General features: G+C 38.7%; 1 protein-coding gene across 1 annotated transcript in view; it reads left to right on the top strand.

The window, feature by feature from the left end:
* Positions 1–15,723: 15,723 nt before the first annotated feature.
* The window catches only part of LOC104951953 (transmembrane 6 superfamily member 1-like), a 32,108-nt gene continuing 26,778 nt past the window's right edge, over positions 15,724–21,053 (top strand). The window contains exons 1-4 of the mRNA XM_010778702.1: positions 15,724–15,803; positions 18,252–18,355; positions 20,719–20,816; positions 20,946–21,049. Of these exons, the coding sequence (XP_010777004.1) occupies positions 15,724–15,803; positions 18,252–18,355; positions 20,719–20,816; positions 20,946–21,049 (386 nt within the window). The remainder of the gene's footprint in view (positions 15,804–18,251; positions 18,356–20,718; positions 20,817–20,945; positions 21,050–21,053) is intronic.

The following is a 21,053-nucleotide window of genomic DNA, read 5'->3' as shown; positions in this document are numbered from 1 at the left end:
TAATGCTATAAACAATAACAAAAAAAGGTTAATTAAAACCATCCAAGGAATGTATCTGCTTTCTATAAAATAATTAGAAATAAATTGGACAGGACTACAAGAAAAAACAACCCAAGTAAGAAGTAACATGCATCTAGCATCTAAATAAATGTAAATAAGCTGTTAGCATACCTCTGTGCTAGGGGAGGCCACAGAGAACAAGTTGCTGTCCAGCTGAGGGCCTTCTGGATGCAGGTAGTTCTCCGCGTCCATGGCCAGCGCTGAGGGGAGGGTGGGCATCAGACCAGAGCTTCACACATGACCACCAGCTGACTTAGGCTATGTTCCCTCCGACCACCACCCACGTGCTGGCTGTGTTCCAGATAGTACTTCTAACAAGGGCAAAGGCTTTCCATGACCTGAGGAGGAGAGCAGATAAGGAGGGATGTAAAGGAGAGGGAGAAAGGGCCAGAGAGACATTAGAAGAGTTGTAGGGAATTTCTTCCAGCAAACACAGTGATAATAAATACAGCATCAACCAGGTGGGACTTAAAAATCATTAAAAGAAAGTAGGAAAAACTAACAATATACATTTTTTATTTTTCTTCTTTTAATATATTTCCACCTGCAATCCCCTCGTAAAGAACAGGGGGGAGTAAACTACAATTGAAAGAAGATAAGTCAAATTAATTAATTTAATAGGAGACAATCATTTTACTTATACACTCTTGAAACATTTAAATTAACGTATATTAAAAAAAAAGAAAGGTGTACATGTTTTATCGGCTTAATTCAAAACTGTTACAATATGAAGGACATGACAAAAATAATTGTTTTTCTCCATCAACACTGATTCTAGTAGACTACAAAAACTGAATTCAGATCTAAACCATAATATAATGTGAGCTTATATATATTGATTGACAGCCCTTATCAGATGGTAATCACCCAACATCAATCAATGTTCAACGTTCATCAGAGGACCAATTAATATCCGCGCAGGAGGTCCACGGAGCAAACAGGCTGGGATGCAGAGGAGCAGGCCTTCTCTCGAGTACAGCAACTGATCATTGATGTATACGTCTACTCATATTTCACATAATATGCACTTGATAATTGTGCTGGTAGGTTTTCACTGTTTGCCTAGGACAGTCGTAGATAGACAGGAATGGGGGAAGTCATGCAGAAATGAGCCGCAAGTCGTGTGTGTGTGTGTGTGTGTGTGTGTGTGTGTGTGTGTGTGTGTGTGTGTGTGTGTGTGTGTGTGTGTGTGTGTGTGTGTGTGTGTGTGTGCAAGCTGTTTGTCCCTGATATGATGACAGGTTGGACTGGATAGACCAGACCGTCTGGACACAGACAGAACCCTGTGTGATGCTAACAAGCTCCACACTCTGGGCTCTCTTTCTAATACATACGCACATTTTAGAAATCAAACCATATATTAAAATGTACACAATGCTATAACTTGCTAAAGATAGTATTGTGTTTACATTTGAATTGCAGACTTCTCTCTTGAATCTGTCAGAATATATTAGGCAAACCAACCCTATCATTGGGAAACCAACCACAATGACCTACTTTCTTCAGATATGGTTAACTCTTGAGTCAAAAAACTGGCAGCTTTGTGCCTCTGCTGCATAATTCAAAGATATTATGAAAGTGAAAATATAAAATTATGTGCATGAAGTCAGCATTAGCACTTTCACCGTATGTGCTTTTATAATAAATCTGTTTCCCTGAAAATAAATTACTGATTCTAAATGCATATGCCAAATACATGTATAAAGAGAAAACAACAACTCATCCTTTTGACTTCTGAATCAATCCAATCACCTAGCTCTCCACAATGCATGTCTGTGTAGCCTCAGTAACTCTCCTTGCCCCAAACTAATCAGACTGTTACCTTCCGTCCCCCCTCCCCCCCAATCTGCGACATAGACCTGACGTGTTCACTGGGGACAAAGCTGAGGTAATAAATCCTAACAGAGTTCATGAGGGTCCAAATAAGAGGGCCTTTGTGTGTCTGAGAGTGTGCGACAGAGAGACCTTACCCAATATATTCACATTGCCAAAACACACAAAGAAAGGCCGTTTTACCCTAAAGCTGCCGGTTTGATACTGTCTGGATAAGGGTATAAGAACATGTGCAAAGGACCAACAGGCAAACCTTCTAGGCAGGAGGTCATCAGAAAAAAGATATGGGATCTGATGTGAACGTGTGTGGACAGCTTCCAGCCTCTGAGGTCCAGATGAATGCAGTGGAAGGGAAACAAGGGGCAGTCATGGAGTGTGTGTGGAGAGCCTGCGAGGCCTCTTTGGTGTTGTAGAATTGTATTCAATGCAACACCCAAAGGAGGCTTTAAAGCTTGGATGCATCAAAGCTTCTTAAGCCTCTTGTAGGGTTATCTCGGTCAGAGGTCTTGTTAAATTACTATAACCCTTTTCAGCCCAACATGCACGCCACAGGTGGTGCAATTCAATGGGCCAATAGTATACAAGCAGTTCACAACCATCCTTGAATTAGGCTTTACCTGGGTGTAAAGCATTGTTTTATAATAGGGAAACTAGCTACTCTAAAAAAAGACCATGCAGAGAAAAAGGGTGAAGAGAAACAGAAAGTTGTAAGTGGATGAGTGAGAGAGAAACTAAACTGAAACTTGATTTTGTCTCTATCTGATGTAATTATGTGTTATTATATTGCATTACATGGTTCAGGGGTGATGTCTATAAAACTATAGTTAAGTTTCTGAATGATATAATCACAGGTTGCTCTGTGTGTAGGAATACAGTAGTAGTTGTACTAGTATTAATAGTATTAGTACACATTCTACAGCGGACAGAATAAATTAGTCAGTATTTGTGACAGCTGAAAACACACTACCGTAGTTCTCCTGATAAGCCTGAGCAGACAGACAGTCGCTGTCATTCCATCCCCACGTCACCCACCACCATGGCAGTTACTGTCTCTTAGCAACAGAAACATTTCCGTATTTTGCTGTCCCCTGTTAGCCAACCCCCCACTCCTCCAGCCAGCCTCTGAGGATAATCGATACTGATCATGGTCCCACATATCTGCTTCCTGTAAGGCCTCTCATTACCGGAAAACAGCAAATCCCCTACTACTCCTAAACACCATGGAGAGGCAGAGGGAGGTGATGAGGGAAAGAGGGTTGGAGATATGGGGAAAGAAAGATAAGAACGAAGCATGCCCACTGCAGCACTGGGGACACAAGGAGTTCATTCATCAAAAAAGCAGCAGATACAGCTTTTTTTTTAAACCCTGACTAGTTATTTAAAATATGTCTCTTTTTGCCGATATCTGGATTTATAATGTGTATCAAGACTTTTAAATTAAATATCCAAATGATGAAAAGAGAATGGCCATGGTATAAAGATGTACACACACAACACCTTTGTTATGAATCAGTAGAGAAAGAGACTATTTTGTAGGGTAATCTGTTAAATCTGTTAATTACTTCAAAGGTTACGGCTGGTTTTTGTACAACCCCCCTCCCATGTGTCTCCCTCAATCTCTCTCCGTGGGTGGCCTGGTGCAAAAGCTCACTGCAGGGAGATTAGGCCATTTCAGGTGCACCGATTGTGAAAATCTGAAAGAAATGAAGCTCAAACACTATGCGATGATGATCGTTGCAAAATACACTCAATGACCTGTGTGGGCAGAAGGACTGCAAACATGGAGATTTAGTGACGCTAGAGAGTGCATTTCGTGAGAAGTGGCCAGTTGGTTCCCTTCATCTGTGTGAGTCACTGTGTCCGTCTGTCAGCCAGACAGAAGTTCACAAGCAGCATGCCACCCTCACATCAAAAACACAAGATGTTTGTTTTTATGTTCACAGCAACCAACATGTGCTGCAAGTAGTACATTAGGTGAGAGATAAAACGCAGAGTGTGGCAGGAAGCACTGTCAGGCTTTATGCTGTTGGCCTTTGGAGAGTATCAGTTGTGGCCAGAGCACATGGGGATCATCCAGGGAAGTGTGACTTCCTTAAGCTGCTAGATCACGATTAACGCTCACGAGGAGAACAACCTCGCTGCCTGGCGCGTGTGCCATTTCAAATCACAAATGCACACTCACATGTAGAGTGCTGAAATATAATCAACCCTCCACTCCACTATTTGTACAATATTTTATTATTTTACCCTATGGTAAGGTGACAAATTCCTAAAACAAAAAGGAGACTGTATGACTGTGAGAAAATACACCATTTTGCTAAGGTTTGGACAGAAGGATGGTCATTATCCCACTTTCTTTTGTGTCCCCTCAATTGTTGCTTCAACACCTCTCAAGTACTAAATCCTTCTCTAGGCACAGAGATAATCCTTCAACACGCATCTGTGATTTATCTTCATTACTACATGCTCATGGCCTACAGAGGAATCATTGTAGCCACATTTCTCACAGACATCTTAACAAAAGTACTAGCATACATTGGCTGTATGACGTTTGACACTCCACCCACGTGAAACTGAAACCATGTCAAGTCATTATATGTCCTGTACGTTACATGTGTGATGTGTTTTACATCTAACCTTTTCATTATATAATGACTTTTGGAAGTATTGAAAAAGTTTGGATCACAAGAGTTGGAAACAATCCTACACAGACACAAATTGTACAAATAGTATTATACTAATAATATTAGTGTAGTCTAATTCTTATCTGCAACTGTACCGTTAGTGCATTGACAACTATCTCATTGTATCTTTCACTCTTCTGTTGTATGTGTATCTGTCTTAATGATGATTCATTTAATCCAATGCACGACACTCACTCATGATCTCCAATCTGAGTCCATCAGCATTGCCAGTAATCAGGTTAGAAATGATCAAGCAGCAGCTGCCTGACACCAGAGCAGCGAGGGGGCTGTTAGTTGGTTATGATTGCCTAGAATGGCTGGATTCATTAGCTACCGTGATAAAATATTCATAAAAGGAACAAGTAACTTCCCAGGGAAACACAGGGCTTCGTCATTCAAAACAGCCTACATTATTAATTAGCACCTTTTTCCAACACAAAAGGCTTACCCCTGCCTCTGTGTGCACGTGCACAAACACGCAGAAACACATTAATGATGACACTGAGTCCTGTCTTAAGCACAAGGATGGGAGGACAGACATTAGCTACCAATCTGTTCCTGTTCCCCACATTCACACTCTGCATTCAGCATTATAGTCATGTCCATGAAGGGCTGCGGACAGCCCAGTGACCGGGCAGGACACTGGATAGAGAATCATGATCCTGCGTAACCTTATCGGCTGTCTTATCAAAAGCCGGGAAATGGAAACAATTTGGGTTTTAAGAGCCTGTTGTTATTGCATTTCCACCGTTCAAATATTTATCAAAGCGGCTCTCTGGACTGCGACAGCACAGAGGAACACATTGAACGAATAGAGTCAATTCAATGATTTGGTCTGACTGAAAAGAAGGGCTCAAAGATTTAGATCCTTACAAAGCGATAACGATTCATCTTAATTAGATTCCTATTAACCCACTCTAAGTGGTTGTTCAGCACCAGTTTGCCTTGATGATAAATATCTTTGGGCCCACAAACACCAGCTGAATGAGACATTACATTGATTTGTCCATAAAGGGGGGGGGGGGAGGGGGGACTTAATCCAGCACTTGTGGCTCAATGGATGCCTTTGTTGTGGTAAAGAAAGAAAGAGGAAAGAAAGGTGAGTTTGAGAAAGAAGGCCAAAGCTGGAGCAGTGCAGAGAAGTAGAAACAGATCACACACACTCTGCTTTTGCAATGGCTTGATGACACTCTTTTTGAGGAGTACATCTACTTCTACCACCACCAGCCCCCACCAGAAATAGATCAAAGCATGTGTACATCAGAGAGAGAAGGATCCACTTAGCTGCCTCGTTTTCCTCTGACATCTAATTTCCTCAGAATAGAGGGATGATGACACATGCTAGCTGGGTGCAGCTCTCTACCATGCATTGCTCTTGTTCAACTAGTTTGGTGAACAGACAATAGCTTATTTTAAATAAACAAAGTAGAATAGAAAGTACTCATAGGCTGGACAGATTTGAACAATTGGTTAGTTAGTGCTTGTTATTCAGGCTAGTGATTGTAGGTGCATTTTCTCACAGCTAAGTGTCTTTCCCACTGTTGTGAGGTGAAGATAGAAAAGAAGACCAATGTAAAGTCACAACTTAAAAGTTATATGCGTTTTTTGTTGTAATTCAATCTCTATTTATATCTTTTGGATTACTTAATGAACAGAAAACGACTCATTAAAATACAATGTAGCCTTTTTCATTCACTTTCATCCGCCCAGACACAACACAGCTCCTCCTTTTCCTTATTTGTTCTGATGGTAAAGTATTATTATCCAACTTTATCTCTTGGCGTCAGTCATTTTTCTCGGTCTTTTGATTCTCAAAAAAAGTTTGAACCATCTTTGTCCCCATTTATTTCCCCCTCCCACTCTATACTGTTGCCGCCCCTTCACTGCCCCATATTCTCTTTGTGACTCCTTCCCCATTTCCATCACTATCCCTTTCCAGTGAGAGCCTGTTGTTTTCCTATTTCCATCACAATCCCTCTCTTGCCTTGTGCTAGCCATGTCTACATTTTCTTTATGTTCATTTTGCTTTCTCCCCTCTCACCCAGCCTGACCCCCAGATGGATTCTGCTGATCGGAGGCATCTGGTTCCTTGACTCTCAACCTCCACCCCCACCCTTCTTAGTCGTAGTTAATCAGAGGCAGTCAAAACACCAGGCGAAAGCTATCAGATGCACGTTTCACAAACAATTAACATAGCACAGGGAAGCAAAATGTGCACTGCTGCAATAGAGCGCGAGATAGAAGACAGGGTTTAAACGTGCCTGTTGTGATGTTTTACGAAATGTTATGTTACATAGTACTAAAACAATTGTTTTGCTCTAAGTGCAGCTTATCCTGAAATGGCAACTGGAGCAAACCTGCGGCTCAGAATCTAAATAGCTTGAAGTACTTAAATAAATTAAAAATGACTCAATAAAGGTAAGTGTTGTTGCCAATGTAGAGTAAGTGTTTCAGTTTAGTGAACTCAGCTGTGCTGCTGTTTACATCCAGATAGTACTCTGCTCCACTTCCAATGACCTCCATTCTCTGGGAGCAGTCTTTATCTGTCCTTCTGCACCCTTTGCTTTGCCCAAATCATTTAAATTCAGGTCATCTGTCTGGTATCAACTGAGGCGCATACTCATTGACAGGTAAAACTACTGTAAGCCATTGAATTATAAAGATTAGCCAGAAACATGTATTTTCTCAAAACATTTTAGTGGCTTATTTGTGGAAGACAAAACTAAAAGTTACATTTCATCAAATTAAGAAATGCATTGAGTGTATGTGAATGTGTCAAACATATCTAAAATATTTGTTATTTTGAGGAACAATAATTACTTAAAAGTTAAATGTTTAACTATTAAGTACCCCACTTAGTAACTTGCCCACTAACACTCTTTATTGAAAAGGTTATTTGCTTTGTTAAGAAATTGATATCAGCCAACATAGTTATTATTCTTTGTTAAAATGTCATTATTGACATCCCCTCATCTTTTCATACTCTATTTCATTTCATTTCAAACGAACTGCTGCTGCCTCACAAAAAAATGACCACACATTAAAATACGATTGGATCAAGATATGTGAGATTAATTGAACTGTTTTTTAAGGACAAATGTTAGATCAGAGAAGTTAATAACGTCGGCTGCCAGCAGTGTAAATGCCTATAGGGTAGGACGAGGCAAGTCAAAATGTGGCTCATTGTTTAAATGAAACTGAAGTGGCTGGGAGGAATGTCAGTAAAGGCTGTGTTTATCTCTCCCTAACTGACATCTTCAAAAATAAATATCCTCAAACCTTGTCAGTCTTCTAGTTAATAAGAATGGCAAACATTTACTCATTTTGTATTGTCAAATAACCTTAACCAAACCTCAGGGTGTCCTGTAACAAGTTTGTAAAAAGACATATTGGAATTCACATGGACAAAAAATATAATGAATGGAGTGTCTACAAACTGCTGTGCTGTTATTATAAAAAGGTACAAAGACCAGAAATTCAAAAATAATTAAAAAGAAAATAGTTTAATCTCAATAAATATAGCATGCTATGTCAGTGGTGAGGTGTAAAGTGTCTTATAAGTTGACACTGAACCTCCAGCCAAGCAGGGCGTAAAGTGGCCGGTGATAATATTGCTGTGGTCTGTGTATTGCAACAACTACCTCCACCCACAACTTAACTGTTGTAACTTGTTACAGTACATTGATTTGTAGTCAAGCAGTGGGCTACAGATAACACATTGCTTCAACAAATATATAGTATAAAGCTATGCCCTGACTAGAGAAAGGTGCATGTATCAAATGGACATTTGGAAATAAAAGTCTGCAGATTGGTGGATGTTCTTAAAATAATTGACTTTATGTAAAATTGAATCAACTCACTGTATTTACAACAAAGATGATCTAAAGGCAAATAAAATGTTTTGAGATGAAAGGTGAAATTTGCAATCAAATTTACATTCAGAAGATGAGATAATATGAAATGATGAAAACTTGCTTAATAGCAAATAACTTCATATAAAACATATGTTCTAACATATTATGCAAATACACCAGTGCAACATTCATCAAAACAATATGGGTCATCAACACTGCTATAAGACCCCCAAAGCAGGCAGGACAGCCATATGTTGGATAACATTAGTTAATCACAAATCTTTTGATGTTAGATGTGGGAAAAAAGGCCAGTCTATTACGCTACTCCAAACATTTACAGTGCAGGTTATATGTCAGCCTTAAAAATAATGTTTGTTTTGTACTTCCCTGTTAATCACATGGTGCTGGATATAAATCTAGGCTGATAAGTGAAACAATGACACACAAGGTATTCAGTCATGTATCAACGTAGACACTTATATTTCTCTCAAATTTCCTTCCTGGATGAATCCCATTTTGGAATCATTGTTTGCTTTTCTAAGAAGGATGTTGACACACTTTTTCCACAGAAAAAAGGCAAAGCAGTGAGGAATGCTACAGTGTTGCATGCTATCCTGCATCTCAGTCAACTCGTACAGAGCTCTTATGTGGCTTGGGAGTATTCCACATAGCCTCCAGGTTTGGATACTAGTTGAGACATGGGATACTCAAATAGCCCATTGTAAAGGACCAGTTTGTCTCGTCACAATGTAGAAGTGAACACTTTGGCCACATATTCCCCAACAACAAAGTCTTGTTTTTCTTGCTTTCTTATGACCAAACATCCATGTTATGTTTAATACATGAACTATTATCTAATGAAGGCCAGATTCCGGGAAAGCAGGAACTGAATCAAACGTATTACCTAGCCCCGATTCCCCTCCTCCACTCCACATTTTTCACTCTCACTCTAATCAGTCCACGGGCCATAAATTAGATTTATCACTGGCACCAATTGGATAGGGGAGAAAAAAGGGACTAGCAAAGATGAAGGCAGAGGGAGAATGGAAGCCAAGTCACAAAGAGCAGGGGCCATGAGCCATGGTTGAGCCATGTATCACAGCTGTTTGAGTTCACACCACCAGTCAGTGTTGAAAAAACTAATATCCTAAGAGTATCATATTGACAAAAACCAGATCAATACAATTAAGAATATCCATGAAAATTAACATTTCGGAAAATAATAATGTCTTGAAACATTGCGGACCCATTGGCTAATACTGATTTGAAATACTCCATGTTCTGAGTAGCATCCTCACAATTCCTGTAGACGTAGTATTAACACATCTGGTGTGTTGTTGTGACCATCAGAGTCCCTGCAGGGCATGCAGCCCTCAAATGTCTGACACAGGAAACTTGGAAAAGCAGGAGCTGTGCAGCACAAACATGCAACTAAACTGTCACAGAAGTAACCTTTAATAGGACTACAATAAGGGGCCAGGCAATTGCACATATCCTCAAAATAAACCACAGCACACTGGTTGCCAAAAGTAGCCAGTGCCATAAAATATGTCCACTCACTTGGGAAGTAAAATTATTCTGGTTACATCAAAAGACAGAGCAAATAAAAAAGAGCATAGGATACAGCCACCTTTCTGCCTGTGTGTTTGCCTCTGAGAACAGCTATCTAATAAGTTTTAGCAGTCTAGATTGTGGACAGGAAAAAAGGGAACAGTGAGTTGTGTTTGTTAGCCCTTAATTTTGCTAGTCAATCAAAAAGCTGAGCAGCCTGCCTGTTGCTATTACAACCTATATTATGAGGGAGACAGAGCTTGTTGCAAGAGGGATTTGACAACAAATGACACCAAGGCTGTTGACCATGTCCCCGGGGTCAAGAGCATATAGTAAAATATGGGAACTTTTTACTTAACAGTCACCAAAAAGTGTCCATCAGCAAAGGGGGATTTCTAATTATGAAAATTGGGATTTTAAATCAATAGAAAAATAGCAAACCACTATGACGAGGCTTGACTAACCTTGGCTACAGGCAACAGGCCCACTGGAAACTGAAGAGTGAGAATTGCACGAAACAAAAAAAACTAGGGGGGACTTCTTTGTGGGAACTGTTTTCATTTCCTCTTGGTCACTCACTCCTCCAGTCAACCCCTAATATGCCAGTTTATGGTTTCAGTCTCACACTAAGCAAATAATGTTAGATCAGATATTTCCACCCCTACTAAAACACAAGCTATGAAACAAAAACTGACATGCCTAGCGTGTTGATGACTAAAGTTAGTAAAGTACAGCATTACACCATCTCCTTTATAAACGTTATGATAATACATGCCGGGCACAAACTGGGGCTATATTACCCAACTCTTTGTGAGATCCAACGTTACATTAATCCATCTTACTCAATGTACACTTCGATAATAACGTTAGTAAAACAAGACGTTGCCTTATGTGTAAATTAATAGGCATGAATAAATAACCCTTCCTATTTAACGTGTTTATGAATTAAAGTGCGTGGACTTTGTGAAATGTTTAGCAACCAAAACCGTAAACGAAAAGTGGTTTATAAAGAACGGTACCGGGGCACACTGATCTTCGAGCAGCACAAAGAAAGGCAGCCAAGGCTCTTCATTACAGGCTTACTGCCACTGTTAGCTTGCCGATCGGCGAGCGAAACACTTTAGATGAGATAGAAAGAAACCAAACGTTGGATACAACACATTTGTGAATTGCCCACTCCCGTTTACTTGACACATTATCACAAATGAAGCAATATTTTAGACTAGTTTGATACTATAGACATACTTAGTGTAGCCAACTGTGCTAGCTAGGTTAGCATAGCTCACAGTCGTGTTCTGACTTTGGGTATGTTCGTTTTGAATGTTAACTCCGTCTGTTATTGGATTAGCCTCACTATCTTAACTAGTTAGTGTGTTGAAGAACATTTAAGATTATTGTATGACATGTCTGTGTAACAAGCACTTAGGCAAGCATGTTTCACTTTAAAGTAACGTTATCACGTATTTGTGAAGAGCCACATTACTTGGTGGTTACCGATTATCAGAGCAGTAGCTTAGTACAAGCTAGCTAACGTTACGTAGTAACTAGCTAGCTTGGAATAAGCTAGTGGTTAGCTACCGGCCTTTCTTGACCGTTGAATCGTAATTGCGAATACCAACAACACGGCGTCTTATTCTGTGCTACAGATAACCCTAACCCAACTTCTCTTGATCTCCACTTTATCCAAGACTACCGATATCGTCGTCTATGATAACGCTAAACTCAGGGGAACAACTGAAGACCGGCGTAACCCGTCGTTAAAAACGTGCGCTCCTAGGAGAGGCTTCCCTGGACGCATCTTGTTGTATAAAGGCAATTGCCGATGTGTCGCCTGCCTTTTCACAATATCCTCGAATTACACTTACCATCAATATGTTTCTTATTTTCAATCCAAACCCCGACCACACGGGATGGTTTTCAACGAAGACTCGCGTCAAAGTAACAGCAAATAGCGATTTTATCCAACTTATTCTTCTTAGTTGTTTTCTCCACTTCCTGATTGAGACGGTGCCATTTTGAATAGCGAGAAAATATTTCCGCCGCTGTCGTCACACGCAGTGCCGCTTGGTGATCGCGAGCCGAGAGTAGCCCGACAGGCCATAAATAGTTCATCTCACACTGATCTCACACCTGAACCAATGCTTAACAAGAGAATACATTCATTAAAATGATCGTAAAGAAACTAAGTAGATTTCCTCTAGTACACGTTTGAGGCACTTGTACTATACTAGTATTTCAATGCTGTGCTACTTTGTAGTCTACTTCTTCCGCACTACAGAACCCTACATATTTAATAGTAGCCTACCTATTTAATATCTTTACTTGCTTTGCCGATTTGGATCAATGGTGTGAAATATAATCAACACATACATAAGACTTTACACAAGAAAAACCCTGAAGCATAAATAGTTAATATAAAAATAGCTGCACCTTTACCAGCTTTGATAAACACATTATTGCATCAATATTTATAATCAAAACATATGATATATTATTCTAAGATGTGTACATTTTTTCACGACAAAATTGTGATACTTTAAGTATATTTTGATGCTGATCATTTTGTACTTTTAGTTGAGTATTCCTTTTTAATGCAGGACTTGTAACAGTAATCTGTCACAACCTCAGGAGCAGTGAGTGACCACACACACACACACACTTTTTATTTATATACTAATATGTATATATATTTTTATTTGCACGTTGTTGGCATACAGTATGTTTTGTGTTATGCTGTTGTGCCACATGAATTGTTGACTTTATGTTTAGTGTTTCTTTGTGTCTTTGTTCTGTTATAACACCTTGTATTGTATTGTATTCCTATACTCTGGTATTTCTACTTGTAGGCTACTTGTCCATCTAAGATCGAAGTATTTCTCCCACCTCTGAAAATGATAGCCAATAAGACAATAAATTATCCAATTACTGCCCAATTATTGGCCTTAAACAACGATAAGTCGTAATAATAAGCTTCGGAAATGTATTTTATTAAATAGCCTAACATCAATTTGCCTGGTAAGATCTACAACTTGATGCTGCTTGATGTGACTTGATTATAAATTGACATATCTAAAAGACTAAAATGTTAATCAAACTGCAAAGGAATTTTACAGGCAAAGTGTATTTGGGTTGGTTTTAAATTGTCCCTATACCCTACATTCGGTGTACGTTTGTATGATCTCAAACAGTTAAAAAGCTTTCGAAGTTAATTGAGCCAATAACTTCCATTAAAAAATGAAAATATAGTGAGGCCTATTCAATCAACCAATCATTCTAGGAAAGATGTCTATAAATGTAAATCCATGAGACGTTACCTATTACAGACATGCCTGTACTTCTTTATAGAGCATGTCATTTTTAAAATTCCTATTCTCTGTCCCTTTAAGAGGTCATAGGTCTAAATTTAGCCTGAAAATGACTATGAGCCACTAGTAATGATAGTAATAATCAAAGCTAATGAATAACCTAATGAATGTAAAAAGAGCTCATTGTGTAATATCAGAGAGGATTTTGGAGAATAAACCAATATAAAAAAGCATCCTGCAAAAGTGAAAATAACGCACAATAGAAGGGAAACATAGAGAGAGCATAAATTGCATTATGTTTAAATTTAGGAAAAATTAAAAAATTGTTATAAAAAAAGCCTTTCTGTGTTTTTTTAGTGTTGGATTTTCTCTGCAACTGACACCAAATATGTTTTGTGACTGTTCTATAGAGGGTATTTTCATTCAAGCAAATCACCAGAATTTCTTCCCTGCAGACAGTTGTTGTATACAAACCAATTTATTAGATGTTAGATAGATGTTCATCTATGCAGGTTGCTGTCTCATTTTGGCATCCATCAGTTCCTTCTACGTTATTGAACCATCGAGCTGGAAGAGTTCCAGTTGTTTCCAGCAAACACACAGTGCCACGGCTTTCCTGGTAAAACAGTCCCCCCCTTTCCCAACATAGAAGGTTGGTGGGAATTAAAGGGCGTGTGCATGTGTGTGTGTTGTTTACATTTAAGCTACTGAAATTGTCTTCAAAGATAAAAGATATTGGCAGGGTTGTGCTTTGTCTTCCCTGTCTGATGTTGTTGTTTGGTCTTTTGTCAGACAGGTGGTGGCTGTTGATACAGGATTTAAAGGCAAGCTCCTGGCACATTTAAATTACACCTTTATGATGCATGTTATAGCTAATAATTGAAGACCATTTGAGTTAGGACTAACATTGCGTTTATCTGTTGTAGCGTCATTGTATAAGAATCAGAATTACATTTATTTGCCAGGTGTTTGTACACATACAAGAAATATAACTTACCTGTGCTATTATTAATGTACTTACACAGAATAGGAATAGATATTACATATGTATCTGAATTGAGTCAACGCAATATCAAGCTGTGATAAACCAATTACCCTAATTTTTGGAAACATTTCTGATGTTTCTGAATATTTTAAATCAAAAGCATTTCTAATTAAACAACCTCAAAATCAATAGGGGGGGGGTCTTCTCTTTTAGCTTGGATCTGGTGCACCCTACTGGAAACATACTGCAAATACTTGGTTTGGAGTGAACTGGATTTTGAGTTCTTTAAGAAATAACTGAAATATTTAAGTTGCAGACATAATTTAAAGGGCTTAGAAAAATTACCCAAAGCAGAGCCCTTAAACATAGGCTCAATGAAGATTTGCATCCATTGATATTTTTTTTGCATTTGGAGAAATGGCCGCAGGAATAATTCCCACTTCCTGTTTATGTCTTCACTGCACATTTTCTGAAATAGGTCTGTAAAGCTGTGTTCCTCAAACAACTACATTCATTCATATTGTCTGCCTATTCAGCATCTGTTCATTGTTATTCTTACGCAAGTTAGTGACTGTAAATAGACATGCACTCTGCATACAGTTGACGTCAACGACCTTCCTTTTGTTTTTAAAACCCTTGCAAAACCAGCAACACGTATTTGTTAAGAAATGTAAATCAGTGGTTACTTTTAAGGAACTTAATCCATCTCCATTTATTTTCCTTTTTCGACATACTGATATACAACCATGTCTTGAAATGGATCAACATTTTTGATATATTTTAGGTCACAGTGTCCACAATTTTTGCTGGATTGAAGGAAACAAAAAAGAGCAGACAATTCAATTCTTATGATCCCTGAAAACTACTGTCACATCCATACTCCTTAAACCATTGTAGTATAGCTATATGAGTGAATCATAAACGGCACACAATCACACATTTCAAAACACACATTAAGTGGATCAGGATCAGGGTCACTTAAAGTGTGTTGCTACATGAAGTGGAATGTAGGCCTCCTCACTAATACGACTTATGTAAATCTCTGACCAAACCAAATTGCTTAACTTTCCCCCCAAAAGCTTCTTTGTCTCCACTTCATTATTTTTCCCAGTAAAGGCCATGTCTGCCTCAGGCCAGCCGTAATTTGATTAATCCACCGAGAGGGTAGCCAGACGGTAAGAGCCTGCTCTGCTTCTTTTCCGTTCTATTCAAAATTGTAGGTCTCATTTAGGATATTATTCCATGACATTCATATTTAGTTGTACTTAAAGGATTGATTTCATTTGTTCCAGTTCTCCTAAATATATTGGTTCCTTGCTTTTTGAATATTGTTTTTTAAAATATCAGTATTACTATATTGAGGATACTGTATTGACGTGAAAACCGATAACTGTGTTTTTCTTTTCTTTTACCAGTGCTGAGGGGTTCTGAAGGGAACAGCTTTTGAAGAGATGGAGACCTTTGTATTTCTATTTTCATTTTCTGCCCTCGGCATTCTCTATGCCATGAACAGCATTCCTGCATTTCAAGAGTAAGTCAAAGCACGTATTGATTTATTGAAAAAAAATAGAGAGTGCTGAACGGAGTCAAGAAATGTGTGATATTGAAGAAAAAATGAGGTGTTCTTCATTGATAGTGCAAGTAAACTAAGGTCACATTACTTTTAATTGAGGCCAACAGTGTGGATTAGCAGTCTGAAAAGCATCCAAGGCATTTTTCATTTTATGTGCTTTTAATAGTTTATTATTAGTTATTTGTGCTAAAATTGTTATGGCCACACTAATTGGTGGAAACTAGTAAATTTTGTCTTTAAAATTATAGCAACAATTGTATACAACCCCAACACCTAAAAAAATTGAAATTACATTAATCCAACACAAATATAATCTTTAACAATTATAATACAATTTAAATAATATAAATGTTTATTTTTTAACAGTCAACTCCTCCTGTAAAATGAGATGAAAAGCAGTATTTTTTTTCACCACTAGAGTACACTATAAACTCAAGAAATGTGAATAGAATGTGTGGAGATAATCTGATGTTGGAGATAATTAATGTTCTCAGCTAACTCAATTATTATATTCTTTTCTTAGTCAGTTATTTTCTGTTTTGCCTGTTTATTGGGATTCTGCTCTCATTATATTGTCTCAAAGGTGGGGTAGGTAAGTTTGAGAAACCGGCTCGAAATACACTTTTTGTTATATTCCATGGAATGCTCTTAACATCCCGATAAGCAATGAATATTTTAAGTGCTTAGACAAAAAATCCATTAAAAAAAATGCATCAGTGGAAGCCGTATTACTGTAAAAAGCACGACCAATCATTTTAGCCGGCCGGCTAAAAATAACTGGATGGCCTACCTGCCTGTCAGCCTTCCATCTGTGCACTAATTTATCTCGTGCCCTCATTGGTCATGTGCGCGTTGGTGTGTGTTGGAAGAGGGGCTCTGTAAGGAAGTGGCAGATTTTTTCCGGCTGTGTATTTTCAAATTCTAGCGCATTCGAGCTGGTTTCTCCAAAATTACCTACGGGCACATTTAAGAGTTGTGTCCTGCCTCATGGGCTGAATAGCCAGTGAAACACACGTTGCACTCCGACACCCTTAAACTTTTTACAGCCAGATATTACTCATTTTTGACAGACTTTTACACTCCTCCTGTGTGAATATCTCTGCTGGCTCTTTTTTGAGTGTGTGGACATTGAGAATCAATACATACTGCCCAGAAGAGTTTGATAAATTGCTCTTGACATACAATATGCCTTGTGCTCTTCCACTCTGCAAACAAACAGTATTGTGCGCATAAATCTTTCTGCACTTTTGAATTGAAGAGTTGGCAAGGAAGCTTCACAGCATTTGTTTTCCTTCTGTGAGCACAGATTGTGAGTTTTTCTGAGGCTGTAATGTTGTTTATCCGGAGATACCTTCAGCACATTAATCTTTCCAGTGCGAGAAAACGGTACCTTTGACCAGTAAACATGGAGGGCAGCGCTGAACTAACATGGCCTTAGCTTGCTGCTTCCCACACTTCTGCCTATGATTGATTATACCTTTGTAAAGCTGGGCTTTAAAGCCACTGGAAGGCATACCACCACAGCAGTATGAGAGGGTATTTAAGTTTAACAAAGATAAGTTGCTGTACTGTATACTAACTGTACGACAATGTTACTTTCTTTTAGAAAATAAAAATGCATAACCTCATACAAAGAAAGAGAATTTGAAGGCAGTTAAAATATTCTCTTCAACAAAAAATAAGCATGTAATAACATGACAGAGAGACATGATTTTGAGACTTTTAAATCAGAAATAGCAGCCATTTTGATTCAGAAATTAGTTTCTTTAAACACATTATATTTGTAAAACTGATACAAGGCTACTCCTTGTACCAAAATCTCAAATAAAAGGAGTTAAGAAAAGTAGATCCAATGTGATCCTGCCATAATAAGATGACAGATAGTTTGACTTTTTTTTTAATCAGAAATACCAACAATTCTGATTAAGGATTGCTTAAACTTATTATATTTGTAAAACTTCAGATTACAATGAGGCGACACCTGAACTAAAAACAATCTAAGATTACAGGCGTTAAGAAAGAAAAGAAAATAATGTGATGCTGCCATCTCACCAGGAATCTGCAGGGAAACAAAGCACCACACCAGCAGTGCCTTTGTTCCCTCTGGGTACAGTGCATCCCTCACACATATTTCTCCTCACACTTCTGAATTATTTCTCCCTGTGCTGACTCTGGGTGTTGCGTGATTATCATTCTCCCTGACTTCCCATTCATCATCATTTACTAATTTAGCACTGCCGAGCACACTGGCACAACTTCCATGTTAGAAACTAATTAGTGAAGAGAATGAAGCAGAAAATCAGAAGCAGATTGGTATCTAAAAGTGCAGAGTGTCAGCAGTGAGCCTGTGGACAATCTGTACCCTTATGTTTCTTAGGTAACAGTTGGATTCCTCTTCTTTCACAGGCCTTATGTGATCTTGGAGATTGGCGTTGCTGTATTGGTGGTTGTGTTTCTATTCTACTTCCTCATCACGCGTGGCAACCCCCCTAAAGATGTCCTATTCTTTGGTAATCAACACAACTATATGTGCATTTCACAACTCACATGCAATATATTTCCAAATCACTGTATTTTACAAAGATTATATTGTATGTAACATGAATTGTGTTCAATGTGATTTCACCTGATATGTCGAAAGCAGCTTAGGTTCAGAGCAAATATTAACCACACTTTTCTGAGTCATGACCGACCCAAACCCCCTTCAAGCTGAGAACATTCACACCTCTTGTACATACTTAATCTTTTAGCTTTTCTTTTGAGACTTGAATTGACCTTGAACCAAAATCACAGCTTTTGGAAAATGGGTCATACACGAAAAGACTCCACACTTCTGCTCCTGCATAAAACCATTGCTACTACACTATCAACTGACTCTAAATGCCATAAGGGTGTCTGGATTCAGTTTTAATCATATGACAGTTGGCCTCTTGTGCACAGTTTACACACTTTCAATTTAGCTTTAGAGATTTGTGTCACATTGTTCCCCGTTAATTTATTGCTCAAATATGTTTTCCATTTCCAGTCATTATTTCCCTGCAAATTCTCCCCTGCAGCTGATACCAGGGGCTAAGCTTGTGGGTAAGAAACAATGTGATATATCCGTAGTTGGTGCCCAGGGCCAGGCTAGTGTTAGGCTGGAGAAACCACAACAATGAGGACAAAGCTGCGGCAGGCTCCTCTCAATGATAGAGAGCCATAATCCCCCTGCTATCTCACCTGTTAGATGTCAGAGATAAACCTTGTTGTCCTGAGGATTACAGAGGCCCTGGTACACAGTCGAGACAAAACGCATGTGTCTGTGTGCAAAGAGTGTGTGAAGGACAGATAGGAAGGATATGATACAGCGATTTTAAGCTGTGGTATCTGCAGCGATATGCTCGTGTCACAACAAACTGTGATTCCCTTTATAATGACATTCTGACAAAAATTCCAGGCAGAAAATCATTGCAATGGCTTTTACAGCTGTTTTCTATGAACTGTATATCCAACTGCAAATCACTGATGCAGGCGTGCGATTTTCCACAAATGATGTGCACGTTTTTTAGATGCTCTGTTTCAGTTCAGCTAAAGGGATTGCTAATTCTGATAAATATTTCACAGTTCTTGATGAAGTCAGTGTATGCATATCGGTTGCGCCATAACAGTCATACCTCCCAACTGTTGTGTACAATTTTTTCCACGGGTGAAGGGTCATTTGCCTCATATTGTTTACCCCACATGCTCTGCCATTGTGAATGTGAATTTTGTAGTTGATTACATCCAGGAAACATTTTCCCAGTCATTAACAATCCAATGAGCATGATTTGCCAATGCCCATCTCCTTAATTATAATGTGAAGTTACATTTCATGCTGCACTGCACCCTGATGACTGAGGACTTTTTATGGTCCGAAGCATCCAGACGTCTTCTACGATCATCTGCTGAAAGTCTCCAACATGCTGTAGCCAGTGTTTTGGTGAGCCGACGTGTGTTGTAGTCCATTGATTGTTAACCAGTGAAACTGCTGCACTTTAAAAAGTCAGCCAATATCCTTAAGGTGCACGATCCTGCCCTCTTGGCACTCAAAAATAACCCCCTTGTTACTTCATGTGTAAAGCCCATTTTTAGTAATCCAGTTTTTTTAAAAGAACGTTTTTTTACACTTGGTATTAGTGATTCATATACAAATCATATGGAAGCTGTTTCAGTTACTTTTCTAGCTCCCAAATCTCCTGAAGAAACCTCACAGGGAATAGAAGTGTTTAGTAAACAGTCAATGACAGCCATTGTACTACTGGGGCCAGGGTTTCTTAGCATTTGTAAGACTCACATGCCACTCAGGTGTTTGTTCAGCTCTGCACTTTAAATTCTGTCTTGTTGACATGGCCTTTCAGCTCTAACCTTAGGTTGGAAGCAGGGACTCAATATAAATATGCCTCCAGCATCCCTTACTGCTCAAGACTTAATTTTCTCCACCCGCTTTCCCATAAATCACTTAACCAGTTGACGTCAAATGCCTTGAACTTAAAAATGTGGAATTAAAAAAGCTGGAAAAGAGTATTATAAAGGTTTAGGAGACATGCGGTTTCTAAGCACTCTTACAACACTGTATGTATTTTCTGATTAGCTGGACAAAAGAGATTGAGTCATTTCATGAAACTTTCAAAATCATGGTGGCTTTTGAATGACGTTTGTTCAAAGCTGAAAAGCTGCTTAACATGTCATGGTGTCCTGCAAGTTTTGGGGGGTCTGAAGCTAATACTGTTTAGTTACATTTACACGGACCAACACACACTGAAACAGTATGAATTTTAAAATTATGCATTTTTCATATGTATCAATCGGATAGATGTTTTTATTTACCTGTTGCAATTGTTTATTGCCTTTGCAGTTTTTGCTGTATTTTCCTTTACTTGTGTCATTGACCTGGTGAGTGCCTTGGAATATGACGGATTTATCTCCGGCTTTATGACATTCTACCAAAAGACAGTAGGTTTCTTATTCTCACCTCTAAAATGCTTTTGTTAATAATACAAAATACCCTGATTTAAAACGGCAGCCATATTTGAACCCACTGTTGGTCATTAACACTCTCTCTACGTACTGTCTGTGTTTCAGGGAGAGCCTTACCTGGGGACACCCTATGCCATCATGATGTGTTATTGGGATGGAATAGTGCACTTTATCATGTATCTGGTGATGATCAGCAGGATAACAGACAGGTGG

The sequence above is a fragment of the Notothenia coriiceps genome, unplaced genomic scaffold (genome assembly GCF_000735185.1).
Source record: "Notothenia coriiceps isolate Sejong01 unplaced genomic scaffold, NC01 NC01_scaffold00000339, whole genome shotgun sequence".
In the NCBI taxonomy this organism is placed as follows: Eukaryota; Metazoa; Chordata; class Actinopteri; order Perciformes; family Nototheniidae; genus Notothenia; species Notothenia coriiceps.
The sequence above is the reverse complement of the archived record's forward strand: the minus strand, read 5'-3'. Positions and strand labels throughout refer to the sequence as shown.